The sequence below is a fragment of the Vulpes lagopus genome, chromosome 19 (assembly GCF_018345385.1).
Source record: "Vulpes lagopus strain Blue_001 chromosome 19, ASM1834538v1, whole genome shotgun sequence".
NCBI classification, from domain to species: Eukaryota; Metazoa; Chordata; class Mammalia; order Carnivora; family Canidae; genus Vulpes; species Vulpes lagopus.
Genome location: NC_054842.1, coordinates 11399653 through 11418022, shown reverse-complemented (window position 1 = coordinate 11418022; position 18370 = coordinate 11399653). Strand labels below are relative to the sequence as shown.

Here is an 18370-nt window from a genome sequence, read left to right as displayed (position 1 = left end):
TCCTGCCCCCACACAGGCTAGCCTCCCCCATTATCGCCATCCCCTGCCAGAACAGTACATTTATTACAACTGATAAACCTGCACTGGCACATTATAATCACCCAAAGTTCATAGTGCACACTACAATTCACTCCTGGTTTTATACATTCCATGGATTTAGACAAATCTATAATGACATATATCGCCTTTATGGTATCATACAGAGTATTTTCAGTCCTCTAAAGATCTGTGCTCTGTCTGGTCATCCCTCTGACAATCATTGAACTTTTTACTTTCTCCATAGTTTCACCTTTTCCAGAATGCCTTACTTGGCACCCTACAATATTGGAATCCTGTGATATGTAGCCTCCTCAGATTGGCTTCTTTTACTTAGTAATATGTGTTTAAGGTTCCTCCCTCTCTTTTCATAGCTTGACAGCTCGTTTCTTTTTAGTGCCACATATCTGATTGTCTGCACGTATCACAGTTTTCACATACTGAAGGACACCCTGGTTGCTTCCAAGTTTAACATTTATGAATAAAACTGCTGCAAAATACCATGTGGACATATGTTTTCACCTCCTTTGGGTAAGTACCAAGGAGCGTGATTGCTGGATCGTGTGGAAAGAGTATGTTTAGTTTTATAAGAAACTTCCAAATTGTCTTCCAAAGTGGCTGTGCTATTTTGTATTCCCATCAATGATGAATGAGCGTTCCTGTTTCTTCATAGCCTTCCTAACATTTGGTGTTGTCAGTGTTTTGGATTTTGGCCATTCTTATTTGAGTATGGTAGTATATTGTTTTAATTTGCATTTCCCTGATGACATATGATGTGGAGTGTTTTCTTATATGTTTATTTGCCATCTGTTTATCTTTTTTTTGCTGAGGTATCTGTTAAGATCTTTGGCTCCTTTTTTCATTGGATTATTTTCTTACTGTTGAGTTTTAAGAGGTCTTTGTGCATTTTGAAAAACAGTTATATCTGGAATGCCTTTTGCAAATATTTTCTTCCAGTCTGTGGCTTGTCTTCTCATTCTCTTGACATTATCTTTCACAGAATAACTTTTATTTCAAATAAAGAATAGCTTATTAATTTTTAATTTTTTTATTTTTATTTTTTATTTTTTTATTATTTCTTTCATGGATGTGCCTTTGGTGGTTGTATCTAAAAAGTCAATGCCACACCCAAGGTTATGTGGGTTTTTTTTTTTTTTTTCCTATGTTCTACCAGTTTTAAACCTTGACCTCTTACTCTTCAGTCTTTGATCTGTTTGGAATTTTTGTCAAATGAGTAAGAACTGTTTCTAGATTTTTTTATGTGGTTGTGTATTGATGCTAGCGCCATTTGTTGAAAAGACCATCTTTGTATTGCCTTTGCTTTTTTTGTCAAAGATCCTTTGAGTATATTTATGCAAATCTGTCTCTGTTTGGTTTCATTCACCTTTCTATTTATTCTTTTGTTAATAGCACATTGTCTTGATTACTATAACTTTAGAGTGAGTCTTGAAGTCAGGTAGCATCAGTCCTCCAACTCTGTTCTTCTCCTTCAGTATTGTGTTGGCTATTTTGGATCTTTCGCCTCTCCATATAAACCTTAGAATCAGGGTGTCAATATCCATGAAATAAGTTGCTGGGATTTTTTTTTAAATTTTTATTTATTTATGATAGTCACAGAGAGAGAGAGAGGCAGAGACACAGGCGGAGGGAGAAGCAGGCTCCATGCACCGGGAGCCTGATGTGGGATTCGATCCCGGGTCTCCAGGATCGCGCCCTGGGCCAAAGGCAGGCGCCAAACCGCTGCGCCACCCAGGGATCCCAGTTGCTGGGATTTTTATTTGGAATTCCATTTAATCTCAAGATCATGTTGGGAAGAACTGACATCTGGATAATATTGAGTCACCTTATCCATAAACATGTAATACCTCTCTATTTCCTTAGTTTTTTAATTTCATTAATCATAGTTTTATAGTATCTCATATAGGTCCTTTACATATTTTGTTAGATATATTCCTATGTATTTCATTTTTGGGTGTTAATAGTGTTGTATTTAAATTCCATTTGTTAATTGCTGGTATAAAGGGAAGTGGTTGACTTTTATATGTTTGTATGCTGCACCTTGCCATAATCACTGATTCCTGGAGGATTTTTTTTTGGGGGGGGGGGGGCGGTCAGGGAGTCAATTCTTTAGGATTTTCTATAGTCATGTGCTATGTGAACAAAGACAGCTTTCTTTCTTTCTTTCTTTCTTTCTTTCTTTCTTTCTTTCTTTCTTTTTTAAAATCTACCTTTTGTTTTCTTGTCTTACTGCAATAACTAGAGGTTTATTTATTTATTTATTTTTTTAACTAGAGGTTTAGTATGATACTGAAGAGTGGTGGTGAGAGGCAATAGCCTTGTACCTGATCTTAGTGGGAAATTGAGTTTCTCAATTAAAAAATTAAAAAAGATTTTGAGAAAGAGAGCATGGGCAGAGGGAGGGGGAGAGGGAGAGGCAGACTCCCCACTGAGCAGGAAGCCTGACATGGGCCTTAATCCCAGGACCCTGGGATCATGACCAGAGCCAAAGGCAGACACTTTTTTAAAAAAAATTTCTTTTTATTGGAGTTCAATTTGCCAACATATAGCATAACACCCAGTGCTCATCCCATCAAGTGCTCCCCTCAGTGCCCATCACCATCACCCCAACCCCCTGCCCACCTCCCTTTCTACTACCCCTTCTTCGTTTCCCAGAGTTAGGAGTCTCTCATGTTCTGTCACCCTCTCTGATATTTCCCACTCATTTTCTCTCCTTTCCCCTTTATTCCTTTTCACTATTTTTTATATTCCCCAAATGAATGAGACCATATAATGTTTGTCCTTCTCTGATTGACTTATTTCACTCAGCATGTGAAATTTGTTCCAGGACCTCCAGGTCCCTCCACATAGAAGCAAATAAAATGGTGGGTATTTGTCGTATCTAATGGCTGAGTAACATTCCATTGTATACATAGACCACATCTTCTTTATCAAAGGCAGACACTTTAATCAACTGAGCCACTCAGGTGCTCCCGAGTTTCTAATTATTAAGTAGGATGTTGGCTGTAGGTGTTTTCTAGATAGTCTTTATCAAGTTGAAGAATATTTCTGGTTTACTGAGAGTTTTTTTTGTACATGGGTCTGAATTTTGTAAAATGCTTTTTCTTCATCTATTGATAAGATTCTGTGATTTCTTTAAGTCTGTAGATGTGATGGAAATTCTTTTGAAAAATTTAATGGTTTTAGCATATTCACAAAGTTATGTGACCATCACTACTATATAATTTCAGAACATTTTTTACCACCCAGTGAAACCTCCTATATATTGTCCCATCACCTCTGTCTCTGCAAACCACTAATCTACTTTGTCTATAGATTTACCTATTTTGAATATCTCATATAAGTGAAATATACAAAATGTGATTTGTGTGTGTTTGGGTGTGCATGCATGTGCATCTGGTCTCTTCCACTTAGCATAATGTTTTCAGGGTTTATGTTGTAGCATGTATCAGTACTTCATTCTTTTTATGACTGGATAGTATTCCATTGTACAGATAGTACCACGTTTTGTTTATCCATTCTTGTTGAACACTTGAGTTGTTTCCAAATTTGGCTATTATGAATGCTGCTGCTGTGAACATTTGTGCATAAGGTTTTATGTGAAGATATATTTTCATTTCATTTGGATATAAACCTAGTAGTGGGGATCCCTGGGTGGCGCAGTGGTTTGGTGCCAGCCTTTGGCCTAGGGCGCAATCCTGGAGACCCGGGATCGAGTCCCACATCGGGCTCCCGGTGCATGGAGCCTGCTTCTCCCTCTGCCTATGTCTCTACCTCTCTCTCTCTCTCTCTCTCTCTCTCTCTGTGACTATCATAAATTAAAAAAAATTAAAAAAAAAAAACCTAGTAGTGGAATTGTTGGGTCATGTAGTAATTCTTTGTTCAGTCTTTTGAAGAGCTTCCAGACTTTCAGTGATCTCCCTTAATTTTATCTTTGAGCTTTCAAGTTTGATATTTATCCCTGCTTATTTTATTCTTGAGTATCTCTGTTTTATTTCAACAATCATATTAATCAACTTTTTATGTTCTGATTCTTTAGCTGCCTGAATTTGGTCTATAATGTACTTTTGAATTTGAGGATAAAATGTAGGATTATAAAAATCCTATTTTGGAACAGAATTTAGGGTTATAAATGTTATGACTAAGATTTAGGATTAAACATTAGGATTATAAGAGTTCTATTCTTATCTCCTTAGCCTGTGAGTCACCTCTTTTTCATCATGGTCTTGCTTTTTAGGGCTGTTGGTTCCTCAAATTCTTGGTGGTCTTAGGTACTTAATTTACATTATGAATAAATGGTTGAATTGATCAGTTGGCAGTACAGATTTCCTGCTTCTCTAAGTCTGTTTCTCCAACTTCTTTAAGGGAAAGGGCTGGCATGTGAATAGTGATGTCTGTTGGCTAGTTGACTTATATGTTGGGAGCTCAGCTGGCTAAAGAGCCGGTAGGCAGGCTGGAAGCCTACTCAAGTGTTGCCAGGATGGGTTTTTCTTTGGGATGGAGATGGGTTTCCTCCATTAACCCCCCTTTTCTACTCTAGTATCTGGTGTGGAGGACCACAGTCTCTGATCCCCACATCCACATCTGAATCCTGCCTTAGGAAAGATTGCTTACTGTAGGAATAATTTTCCATTTTTATGCTGGAGGCCAGGACTGCAGGGTTTATTTTGCATACCAGGGAGGGAGATAGGAAGGCAGCAAGACCTGGTTGGCTCACTTGTTCATTGTACAGTTCTGTAATCTGGTGGTCATCCAGTGGCTCATCCTCACCTTTTGTTTTAGTTTACTGAGTCTATGGGGCTTCCTTGGGAAAATCTGCCTTTATCTTTGGTTCTTAGGGATCTCTTCTGTTCATTTTCTGTCAATATGATTTCATCTATGCTGATCATCTGGGATTTTCTTAAACATTTTGGTCTACTTTCAGCGCTTCTTTCTGTTTCTAGTTATCATTTAATTATAAATTATGTTTTCTTTGAGCAGACTCTTAAGGGAACAGAAAGGTCGATGTCAGTGTCCAGTCTTCTCCATAAAGCAGCAGAATGCTCCTAGGTTGCAACTGGTATTATTTGTGTTGATTGCGGTTGTGACTGATGGACATTTGTATATTTCATGCATCCAATGAAAATTGAAAAAGTACTTCTGAATTTATATATGTTTGTTTTCTTCATTTTTGTTATTTCACTTTTTTAATGTAACGTGTTCTTTTTAAAAATTATTTATTTATTTATTTATTTATTTATTTATTTATTTATGATAGTCACAGAGAGAGAGAGAGAGAGAGAGAGAGAGAGGCAGAGACATAGGCAGAGGGAGAAGCAGGCTCCGTGCACCGGGAGCCCGATGTGGGATTCGATCCCGGGTCTCCAGGATCGTGCCCTGGGCCAAAGCAGGCGCTAAACCGCTGCGCCACCCAGGCATCCCTAATGTAACGTGTTCTATATAATTTCTGCATTTAGGGATTCTGTGCATTTATTTTTGTGGTCCAGTATAAAATCATCTAAAAAAATGTTATTAATGTAGTAAATGATGTAATAATAGCTAACTCCTGCAACACATATTAAATGCCAGATGATATGGTAATTGCTTCACATGAATTCTCTTTTGATTCTTTGAACAACTTGTGGAGGTACATATTGTAGTCCTATTTAACAAAAAGTAACCAGGCACACAAAGTATGAGTAGCCAAGGAGCTGTCCCCCTGTCTCTCTTACGGTGGGGACAAGACTGGGCCCAGGATATTTAATTTCAGAGTAATAAATGTCGCCTCTCACTGAGTGAGTGTGGTCACTGTTCGTAGATGGTAGTAAGTTTGGTATATACATCTGTTATTTTGGCCTTACTAATTTTATTTATGGGTTTCATTTTGGCCTTCTTACTGTACTTGGAAGAGAAATAGGTTGAAGTTTCCCACTACTCTTGGTTTTACTCATAATTCTTTGTTATATGACGTATAACAATACCCTTTATTAGGTTATCCTGCTTTTAATTTACGAGGAATCTTTTTTTCATTTAGCGGTGTTAGCCTTAAATTCTTGTTTGAGGTTTATGTCGGAAAACCCTGTTCCACTTTTGTTTACCTCATGCAGTCATATGTTTATCTACTGCTATTCTACTGATCATTTAGTTATCTTTTTTTGATGTCGATGTTCTGTTCATTCAACAAACATTTATTGAGGGCCTGCTAAATGCAAGGTACTGTTTTGGTGTTTGTGTTGTTGAGCACTACCAGGTCTTATATTCATGACCTTCTGGGCCAGTTGGAGGACACAAATTATAAACAGGTAAACACATGAAGAAGGAACTACAACATTTTAGATCTACTCTCATGTGGTAGCCATTAGCTGCATGTGGTTATTAAAATTTAAATTTAGAAGTAATTCCACAAAAAAATTAGTTCTTCACTTGGACCAGCTATATTTTAAGTGCTTGATAGTCACATGTGACTGATGGGTATATTCTATATAGCATGAACAATTTAGATTTGGAACATATCTGTCATTGCACAAAGGTTATTGGCCAGTGCAATTTTCTGTGCTGTCATGAATACGTGAATATGTCATACGTCAAGTATATGAATATACTTCTGAGGTACAGTATAATGGGATATTAGGGGCACCCAAAGTGGTGAAATTTAGTAATTTAGTAAGAAAACTGATAAGCCTGATTTTTGACAGCATCACATATAAGATATAGTTATATGAAGTGTTTGGTATAAACTGAGAAATGTTTTTATTACTTTAAATAGTTTATAATTTAAAACTATAAGGATGTTAAGATAGTGTGTTTTCTCTTGTTCTGAAAGGAATTGTTTCTGATGAGATTTGGGAAATATTAATGATCATGTTATAGTACATGTTTCTTTTAGTTGAGTAAATCTTGTAGGCATTATTTGTGTAGATTGAAAAAAATAAGGTTTCTTAAGTACTTCGGGCTTGTCCTTGAGCCAAGATAAGTTAGTTTTTGCTTTGCATTCTCTAATTCATTAGTCCGTTTTTTAAACAATTTTTAATTAATTGATTTTAAATTTAATTTTTAAATTAAGTTTTAGAGGTAGTTTAGTGATTTATCAATTACATACAATACCCAGTGCTCATTATGAGTGCCCTCCTTAATGCCCATCACCCAGTTACCTCATTCCTTCTACCCCCATCAACTCTCAGTTTGTTTCCTATAGTCTCTTATGGTCTTATGGTTTGCCTCCCTCTGTTTTCCCTTCCCTTCCCCTGTGTTTATCTGTTTTCTTTCTTAAATTCCACATACGAGTGAAATCATATGGTATTTGTCTTTCTCTGATTGACTTATTTTACTTAGCATAATACCCTCTAGTTTCATTCATGTCCTTGCAAATGGTAAGATTTTTTTTTTGGATGGCCAAGTAATGTTCCATTGTATATATATACACCACATCTTTTTTTATTCATTCCTCTTGTCAACGGACATCTGGGCTCTTTCCATAGTTTGGCTTTGTGGATATTTCTTCAATAAACATTGGGGTGCAGGTGCCCCTTTGAATCACTATGTCTGTATCCTTGGGATAAATACCTAGTAGTGCAATTGCTGGGTGGTAGGGTAGCTCTATTCTCAACTTTTTGAGGAACCTCCCTACTGTTACCAGTTTACATACCCACCAGCAGTGTAAGACGGTTCCCCTTAATCGGCATCCTTACCAACATCTGTTATTTCCTGACTTGTTAATTTTAGACATTCTGTCATTAGTCAGTTTTTGATAATAAGCATTTGTTTCATCATTGTAAAAAAAAATTAGAAGTTAATCCATCTATCCTTCAAAATTGCACACGTGTGAAAATTGAAACCTAATCAACTTGGCTGTGGTCAGAAAATGAGGTAGTGGCAGAGCAGTGACTAGATGCTTTTTCTTGTAACTTTTGATCCAATGTCCTACCAAATCTTTTTCAAATGGTTACTTTTAAAGTATAATCTTTTTAAGCCTGTCATTTCAACACACGCTGTTGGGAAAACTGGACCACTTCTTACACCATACACATAAATAACCTCAAAATGGATCAAGTGCTTAAATGTGAGACCTGAAACCATGAAAATCCTAAAAGAAAGCACAGGCAGTAATGTCTCTGACATCGGCCATAGCAACATTTTCTTTAGATAGGTGTCCTGAGGCAAAGGGAATCAAAGCCAAAAAACTTTCGAGACTACATCAAAATAAAAAGCTTCTTTACAGTGAAAGAAGCAATCAACAAAACTAAAAGATAGCCTACTGAATGGGAGAAGATATTTGCAAATGTCCTATCAATAAAAGGGTTAGTATCCAAAATATATACAGAACTTTTATATAATTCAACATCCAGAAAACAAATCCAGTTAAAAAATGGGCAGAAGACATGAACAGACATTTCTCCAAGAAGACCTCCAGATGGCCAATGATGCTTAAAAAGATGCTTAGCATCAATCATCATCGGGGAAATGCAAATCAGAACTACAATGAGCTATCCCCTCACACCTGTCAGAATGGCTAAAATAAAAATCACGAGAAATAACAAATATTGGTGAGGATGTGGTGGTGCACTGTTGGTAGAAATACAAACTGGTGTAGCCACTGTGGAAAACAGTGTGGAGCTTCCTCAAAAAATTAAAAATAGAGCCACCCTATGAATCAGTAATTGCACTACTGAGTATTTAATACAAAAAACAGTTCAGAGGGATGCATACACCTTTATGTATTTTGTAGCATTATTTACAATATCCAAACTATGGAAGCAGTCCAAGTGTTCACTGATAGATGATTGGATAAAGAAGATGTATATACACAACAGTGGATCATTCAGCCATAAAAAAGAATGAAATCCTGCCAGTTGCAACAATTGGGATGGAGCTGGAGAGTATAATATTAAGTACAATAAGTCAGCTGGAGAAAGGCAAAAGCCATATGATTTCACTTTTATGTGGGATTTAAGAAACAAAACAAATAAGCAAAAAACCCAAAAAGGAGCAATGAAAAAAAAAAAAAGAGAGAGACAAACCAAGGAACAGACTCTTAAAAGAACAAACTGATGGTTACCAGAGGAAAGGTGGGTGAGAGGATGGGTGTAATAGGTGATGGGGATTAAGGAGGGCACTTGTATAAGCACTGGGTGATGTATGGAAGTGTTGAGTCAGTATATTGTACACTTGTATAACACTGTACAGTGAATAAACAGTATAATCTTTATTTAGAGACAAGATGCTAGTCATACAAATGCCTAGGACTTTAACTTGTTGAGAGACTTGAATGATTAATTCAAGAAGTGTTGAAATCCCTAAGAATTATGTCTGTATGTTAGAGTTCTGACAGCATGAACACTTCCCTGTGATACTTCTCTGATTTTTTTCCCTCCTGTGTAAATAATTGGAAAAGTAGAGGTCTCTGGCTGATGTACACACTGATTAGCTCAGAGAATATGTAAGCATCAATGAGAATACAGTTCTCAAGGGAAAAAAATACGGTTCTCATCAACTCATATATTCAAGCATTTTTTCCAATTAAATAAAATCTTAGGACCAAACTCTTGCAAACCATCTGAAAATGATATTTAATAATTTTTCAACCTTATTTTCTGTTGGATAAGGAAACAAATTCCTCACTAAAACTAGTAGTTTTTAGAACAATATTTGTAAGATCTATCATTGTAAAAATTTCTATAAAAGTAGATATGTAAATATATGTTTAACTGTTCTGATATTTTTTACCTCTTATGTATAAAATTACTGGTCTATTAATAAGTAGGACATAACTTTTAGCCAAATAGTGCTGTACTTAGAAGTAAAAGGGTTAAATACATTTTCCTTCTCCTCTTTGGTTAGGCCTTGCCAAAATTTTATTTTGCATTTAATACTAAAGCACAACTTGTTCAACCTTAGTCATTAACAGAGGGTCCTGCAGAGGGCATTGCTGTTCATGTCTCTTCGCGTATGGAAGGACCATATAGGTGGGAGAGTAAATGCTCACCCTGGCACATCTCATTTTTATCTTTTGTTAATGCTCACATTGTGTAACGTAATTAACCAGGGTTGGTTACTTGGGTCCCTAATTCTCCTCTTCAGAGCTTATTTTTCTTCATTTACAGACGGGCCAAGGTTGCTCGGGTGATTGGTTTACTGGCCTCGCATACAACTGAGCTCCAGGAAAATACACCTGTTACCGAGGTAATTCTCTTTTATTACTGAACTGTTACAAATGACAAAAAAGGTTGTTCCTGATTTTGTAATTTAGAACATGCAGCGTACATTGACTTTCACTTAAGTTTTCTTTGTGGAATTGTGGCAATTAGAAAATAACCTCAGTAGACCCTTAGGCGTAAACATAGCTGCACATTTACAACGTATTCTGTTATTAAAGGTGATATGGCAGAGTTAAAAGGCTTGTGGGCTCTGTTCAGTATTATTTCAAGAATTTTTGGGTAGGTCTTTTATTATGAGTTTTCTTGTAGTCTAGCAACATTTTATTATACCTAACTTATTTCCTAGTTGAAGCTCAGTTCATACTTCAGATTAAAATCCTTTTCACCTAGAATTTAGTGTTTTCATCCTCACCAATTGTCAGTTATTTCTGACAATGATCCCAGTATTAAATGGCCATGCATGCTTGAAAGATACTTAGAAATATCAGGCATTTTTTTTTTTTTTCAAGTACTGATACTGGGAAGCATTTCTAAGTTAATCAGTACATCTAAGTTCCATCAAGTGAATGCTATCATTGTACTGCCTTTTTGAGTGTCCTTTATTGCTTGGACTAGAGGAGTGTCAGGAGTTGAAATAGGCGAAAAGAACCAAGGCTTTTAGGGGCAAGAGCAAGAACAACTGAAGGAAGGAGAAAGTGGGAAGAAGGGAGTTTTGGAGAGCCAGAACCTGTGATGTGGTATTTGGGGCTTTAAGAGGAATCATCTAGCCAAGTATTGCCCAATAGAACTTTATGTAGTGGTGGAAAATGTTCTGTAACTCTCAGTGTCTCAACCGGTTCCTGGGATGGCATCTCAGTTAGCCCTGGTCTCTCTAAGTGGACATGAAATGGACAGTTAATTTAAGGATTTCCTTTGTTTTTTAACTCTATCCCCATTTCCTACAAACTGAGATTTCTGAGCCACTATAGGAAATGTCACTAAGTTTAACCTTTTTATTGTTTTTTGGACCCAGAAGAGTGAATTGTGGCCTCTGTGACCTCTGGTGGTACCCAACTTGGCTATTGGAGATACATAGATTTTTTTTTTTTTTTTAAAGACCCAGCACATAGGGCAGTGTCACTAAGCAGAGAGGCTTTAGTAGCTCAAAAGTGGGGACTTTTTCCGATGACTCAGAGCAAGGTTTTACAATACAAGAGTGGCTGTTGGAGATAGAAGAAGTTAAAATTCTAAGACCAAGTCCTGACATTCTAGAGGGCATTCCTAGATAATCAGGAGCAGTGGGCCATGAAGTGAGGCCCTGGAGGTGTAAAGCATGACTGTTGAATTAAAATGTTCAATAGGGGGGATCCCCGGGTGGCTCAGCGGTTTGGCGCCTTCCTTTGACCCAGGCGTGATCCTGGAGTCCCAGGATCGAGTCCTGCATCGGGCTCCCTGTGTGGAGCCTGCTTCTCCCTCTGCCTCTCTCTCTCTCTCTCTCTCTCTCTCTCTCTCTCTCTCTCTGTTTCTCATGAATAAATAAAATCTTAAAAAAAAAATGTTCAATAGGCACCATCATGAGTAGGGTAAATACTTTAGGAAGTTAGTGGATTTAAAGATCAGCTGGATGCTTTCTCTTAGGATTCAGAAGAAAAGGAAAGGTTAAAAATTAACTAAAAAATAAAAAAGCTTGGAAAAGAGTTCTAGAAGATCTGTTCTGCTGACCAATATGGCACGCACTAGCCCAAAATGGCTATCAAACCTTTGAGAAGCAGATAGTCTGAATTGAGATGAGCTTCAAGTAGAGACATATCAGATTTTGAAGACTCCGTATTGGGGGGGGGGGGGGGGGGAAGAGGAGGAAAGCATCTCACCTGGAAATTTTTTACAGACTACATTTGCAGATGATAATATTTTGGACATATTTGGATATTTTTATTAATTTCACTTTTTATTTTTTTCTATGTGGCTCCTGGAAAATTTTAAATTACCTTTGTGGCTTGAATTGTATTTCTGTTGGACAGCACTTATCTAAGATAAACATAATGGGATTTCAAGAAGGAGAGATCAAAGCAAACATTCATGAAAGAAATAATAGAAGAAAATTTCACCCTGAGCTAAAGAAAGACTCAATCTTTAGATGAAAGGTTTCATCAAATGTCAGGCAAGACATTGAAAAAAAATGCACATTCAGACCTATCCTGGTGAAATTTGTAATTACAAGAGAAAAAGAAAACTAAAACTCAGATTATAAACAAATTAAAGGCAAATTAGACTTGCATATGATTTATTTGTAACACTACAAACTGAAGATACAGAAAACAATAGTAATGGAACATTTAAGGGATCATGTGACCTTGAATTTCTCTGTACAGCCATCCTATTGCCTGTTTGTCAGGATAGGAAGAAGACTTGTTTGGAAATTCAGAGACTCAGTCTTAATATCAGTCTTTCTTAAAATTTCTTAGTATCAGTCTTAATTTCGCCAACTTTTTAAAAAATTTGCGCTTGAGCAAGCTACTTGAGTAGCTGCCTCTAACCAAATTTTCAGGTATCGTAAAGAAGCAAATATAAACAATGTATCTGGGGCACTGGGTGGCTCAGTTGGTTAAGCATCTGCCTTTAGCTTAGGTCATGAGCTGAGGGTCCTGGAATCAAGCTCTGTGTCAGGCTCCCTCCTCAGTGGGGAGTCTGTTTCTATGTTTCCCTCTGCCCCGACTACTCATGCTTGCTTTCACTCACACTCTCTCTCAAATAAATAAATAAAATCTTAAAGCAAACAATGAATCCATTAGCATTTAAGTCTGAATAGTAGCTGTTAATGAAGTACAACCTGGAAAGAATGAATTCATAAAAAAGAATACATATACTATGAAAAAATTAATGGTAATATGGAAGTCAATTCTGCATTGTTTTAGAAGATCTGGTAGGGTAGGAGAGAAGGGAATAGCAAAGGAAAAGGCAAATTTGTTCTTTTACTAATTGAAGCATTTATTATCTGTTCTGGGCATGGTAGTGTGTTACATGCGGAAAGACCATTATTACTCCAGGCAAATTCTTGTTCTAGAAGAAATTCATAGATACTATTTTATTTTCTGTATTGATACTCTTTTGTTCCTTAACAAATATGTGTCAGTGGCTGTGTATATACAAGGTATTGGCTTGTACACTGGGGTACAGTGCTGAGCAGAGAGATAAAAATCCCCATTCTGATAGGGTCTATGTTCTAGTGTGAGGAGAGAGCAGATATCTAGTGTGAGGTGGCGATAGATGCAATGAGAAAGATAAAGTAGGCTAGTAGGGTTTGGGAAGGATGAGATGGTACTATTTTAGCACTATTTTAGATGGGTTGGTCATGGAAAGCCTTGGAGAAGAACCTCTAAGCAGAAACCTGAAGGGAAGGTTCCCTCACTTGGGTGAGCAGCAGGTGCCAAGGACGGGGGATAGAAGAGTGGTTAGCATGTTTTGAGGAGCAACATGGAGGTGATGTAGCTGGAACTAAATGAGAGAGAGACTCAAGAGGAGAATACAGGAGATGATGTTAGTGAGGTAGCCAGGGCTAGGTCATCGATGCCAAGCTTGTCATAAGCCCTAGTCAGAATTGGGACTCTATTCTGAATGAGATGGGAAGCCATTGGAGGAATTTGGTCAGAGGAGAGCCTTGATGTGGCTTATGTTTGAAGAGGATTACTGTGTTACGAGGACAGGGGCAAAGTAGAGAGACCACTTTAAGAGCCTATGGTATGTGGTAGTTCAGATGAGGGGTGATGGTGACTTGGACCAAGTTCGTAGTGGTAGAGGCAGTAAAAAATTATTTTATTCTGGATATAGGCTTGCTTTCTGGATAGATTTCAAAGTGTTGACAGATTGCCTTATTGCTGTTATATTTGAAGGCAGGCTTTAATAACCAGGTCTTGCCAATATAAATTCTAATATTCAATGTGGAACATCCTGAGGTATCAGGGAAATGCAAATCAAAACCAAAATGAAATAGCAAAACAGTCACCAGTTTGGCAAAAATGAAGTCTCACAGTCCCAAATGTTAGTGAAAGTACTGAGCAGAAGACAGGCTTGTATGCTGCTGTTGGGAATGGACCTGGGCACAGCCACACTGGAAAACTGAGCACATCTCTACTCTGTAAGCCGGCGTCCCCTACCTTGCAACCTAGTGTACCAAGTGACATGTACAAGAATGTGTATCACCAGCATTATCTGCAACAGCCTTATATTTGAAATAACCTGTTTGTGTATCAACAGTAGAATGGATGAAGTGTGTCACAGTCACACAATGGCATACTAAATAGCATTGTGAATGATGAACCCCAGCACAGGGCAGCAAGCCTGAATGAATCACCTGATTAGAGACTGTTGTCCTAGACATCAGTAGGACATTTCCTGGGAAAGATTGATCTCTATATTCAGAAGTGTCAGGGCTGTGAAGGCTCTTGTGGGGAGGGTCAGTTCCCTCTTGATGCTGGACATGCTGAAGGAGAGGTGGATATAGGTAGAAGCCATGGAAGGTGTGGAGGTAAGAGGTGCCCTGTGTCTGAATCTGGGAAGATGGGCTGGATGCCAGGGCTGGAACTAAGAGGTTGTCTGAACAACCTTATGGTGTCCTTATGTTTGGGGGTGTCCTTATGTTTGGGGGCTCCGTGTGCGTGACTGCAGACAGTATATTCTGTTGTCCACTGCTGGAGAATTCCTGTGGATCTGGGCAGAAGCCCTCTGGGGACCTGTCAGTCACCCTGAGTGACATGCTTAGCTCAGCCCCTGACTCCATGCCCATGGTCTGTCCCCCTGGCAATTGCTGTTGCTGCTGCCACCACGTGTGTGTGGTTGGACAGTTCTTGAACCATACTTGTCTCTGTGTGCCCTCCAGTTTGCTTACTACCCAATGCTTCCCTCTGTTCAGAGACTGTGTACCTCCTGTTCTCGAAATACTGCCCAGGTCCTGTTGCTCTTCCTTATGAAACACTGTGTTCTTAATGCTGCCTCCATCAAGGGGGGAGGAATGGGTGTTAATTCCTGAGGTTCTTATGTCCTTCATTCATGCACTGTTGATGTTTTATTTGAAATTAAACTTGGAAAACATTATACTTACTTAAAAAAATGCAATAGTGTGTAAGGAGTTATCTGTGGGAATTTCTGAATTATGCATACTGTGAACTAAGTTCCTGTGGAGAATGAGAAATTCACAGAGTAACTTGAAATTGTGCCACGTGTTCCTGATGATTCCATCTTTTATTCCTCACACTCACTCTGAATTCCTATGAACAGTTGGTTGTGATAATTAGGGCAGCCAGTAGAGGGCACTCAAACACTGGAAACAAAGTTTTACAAGTTTAAGAATTTATCTTTCAACTTCAAGAAGCTGGTTTAACAGGTATACAGTACAGTGTTTCATCTTTTCCCAGGTTTTTGGAGTTTTTGCTGCATGGCATGTAGTTTTATTCCATTGTCCATTATTACCATTTGAGATCAACAAACACCGTGGTAGCCTGTACAGAAAAATGCAGTCGTTTCAGGGGATTTGTGAGGAGGGAGTCCATAGATGAATCTTAGCTTCAGATTTCTGGAGACCAGGTTTCTGTAACACTCATAATTGTAGGTTTTCCTAGATAGTTTTTCAGGAAATCATATAAAATTTCAAGTGTGAGATAGGACAGATTTCAATAGGAGGTTTACTACTGGTAGATGAAAAAAAAATATGGTTGAAGATCTTACAGGCATTTAAGGTGTACAACTTTTTTCTTTTCTTTTTTTTTTTTTTAATAATTTATCTTTGTATCCCACAGTGCCTGGCCAGCCGAGCAACGAGTATTTTAGGCACTGAGTCAGTGTTGAAGGATTTAATAAATGATTAAAAGAATGGTAGGAAAGTATGGCAGTATAATTTGTTACAAAGAGAAGAGATGGAGAAAAAGCTATTTTGCTATCTTGGCATAATTTAAGTCTCTTTCATCTAACTCTTTCACCAGTGCCACAGGAAAGAGCTGTCGTGATCTCTTGTATGTATTTAGAAGCATTTATTACATTCTTCATTTTTTCTACAAAAGAGTCAGCCTTTCTTCCTAGACAACATACTTACCACCCTGTAATGATTATGATTCTTATATGTAATAATTTTTAAGAAGTATTCCTGATGTTCTGGCGCAGAGATTTGGTTTTAAGCATGTAATGGATGTATTTTATGAAGTTGAATATAAAATCTAATAGAATCTATTTAGAACTGGAAAGAAAATTAGCAGACATTCTAGTTTGATCCCTTCATTAAACATTTTTATTGTAGAAAATTTCAACATACATAAAAATAGACCAGAATCAGGGGATACCGTTCACTTCCAATAATCACCAGCACTTTGCCAATGTTGTCATCTCTCTCTACCTTCTACCCTCCTCCTCCCCATCTCATTCATTCCCTCTCCTTTCCCCCACGTCCTTATGGTAGAAATTTTTTTTTTTTTTTTTAAATCCCAGATGTCAGGGCACCTGGGTGGCTCAGTGGTTGAATGTCTGCCTTTGGCTCAGATTGTGATTCCAGAGTTCTGGGATTGAGTTCTGCATTGGGCTTCCGGCAGGGAGCCTGCTTCTCCCTCTGCATATGTCTTTGCCACTCCCTGTGTCTGTCATAAATAAATAAATCTTAAAAAAATACCAGGTGCCATATTTAATTCATAAACATTTCAGTGTATTTATCTATGAGAAAAGAGTTAAAAAAAAAATCACAACACTGTTATCATGCCCAACAAAATCAGTAGTATTTTCTGAATATCCTGTCAGTCAGTATTCAGATGTGTTTTACTTTTTAAATTTTTTTGAAGTAGTAATTAGTAAAAGTTTATTGTGCACATACTAAAGGGATAGTTTGTAAACTAGGAGCACTCAGAACATGGAATGAGGATCAGAAGTAGTCTGTGGTAAAGCAGCTTATATACTGTGAAGGCAGAGAGTGTTTAGTCTTTACGGTGATTGGTTATAATACTGGAATTTTCTTAAAGGGAATTGGTTAGTGGTTACCTCCTACTGATTTTGGAGAACTGTTTACATTTTACTTATAGTATCCAGAAGAAAAGCAAGAAGTGACCTAGGTCAAGTTATCCTTGCTTGTTCTTCAAAATAAGTTAAATTAAGCTTTGTTTGTATGACTAACTGGTTTTATCTGCTCAGGGAATTTTTAAGTCTGGTCTCTGTGTTTGATTTTAATAATTCCCTCGTTTTGGTCATGCTCTTAGCAGGCCGAAGAATCCCATGTTCACTGTTTTCCATTAAGGGTTGTCAGGCTGGAAGGCCACGTAGTCCCTGTCTTCATCACTTACGTGGTGGTTGTTGATTTTAACCAGTTGTCTGATTTTTCAGGATGTCATTTGGTGTCCATGTGGTTGCCAAGTAGACATTTGAAATCCCGGAGAGTGTACAACCCTATAGGGTGGTTCATCTGATGACTGGTTCATCTGATGACTCTAAGGAGACTCTAAGGTGGTTGTTGATTTTAACCAGTTGTCTGATTTTTCAGGATGTCATTTGGTGTCCATGTGGTTGCCAAGTAGACATTTGAAATCCCGGAGAGTGTACAACCCTATAGGGAGGTTCATCTGATGACTGGTTCATCTGATGACTCTAAGGAGAACAGTGGCCAAGGATTGAAAAATCCCACCAGGGATTCCTAGGAGCCAAAATTTGACCAATTAGATGGATCTATGGAAGAGGTGTCACTGCTTTTTTTAAAAAAAATTTTTTTTCCATTTATTTTTATTTAAATTCACTTGCCAACATATAGTATAATACCCAATGTTCATCCCATCAAGTGCCCTCCTTAGTGCCCATCCCCCCACCCACCTCCCCTTCCATAACCCTTTGTTTCCCAGAGTTAGGATTCCTCATGGTTTGTTTCCATCTCTAATTTTTCCCATTCAGTTCCCCTCCTTTTCCTTATAATCCCTTTCCCTATTTCTTTTTTTTCCCCCATTTAAATTGAAAAACTTTAATTCTCTGGGTTTGTTGTAATTTATCCATAGCAGTCTTTCACATTATATGGATAAAGCCTCCTACTTCTTATTGGGCATGTCTTATTTCCCCTTATCAATTGCAGGGTCCCAAATGGACAGAGATCATCTCTTACACAGGACTTATTTTGTACCCCCAATAAAACCTAGGAAGGAAGCTAATATGTATAAGCCCTTCCTGTGTGGGAAACACTACTCAGGAAA

At 37.8% G+C, this 18370-nt stretch overlaps 1 protein-coding gene across 1 annotated transcript in view; it reads left to right on the top strand.

The window, feature by feature from the left end:
- ULK4 (unc-51 like kinase 4) overlaps positions 1–18370 on the top strand; it is a 595478-nt gene that overhangs the window by 42778 nt on the left and 534330 nt on the right. Inside the window, exon 17 of the mRNA XM_041734654.1 lies at positions 10134–10212. Within this exon, the coding sequence (XP_041590588.1) occupies positions 10134–10212 (79 nt within the window). The remainder of the gene's footprint in view (positions 1–10133; positions 10213–18370) is intronic.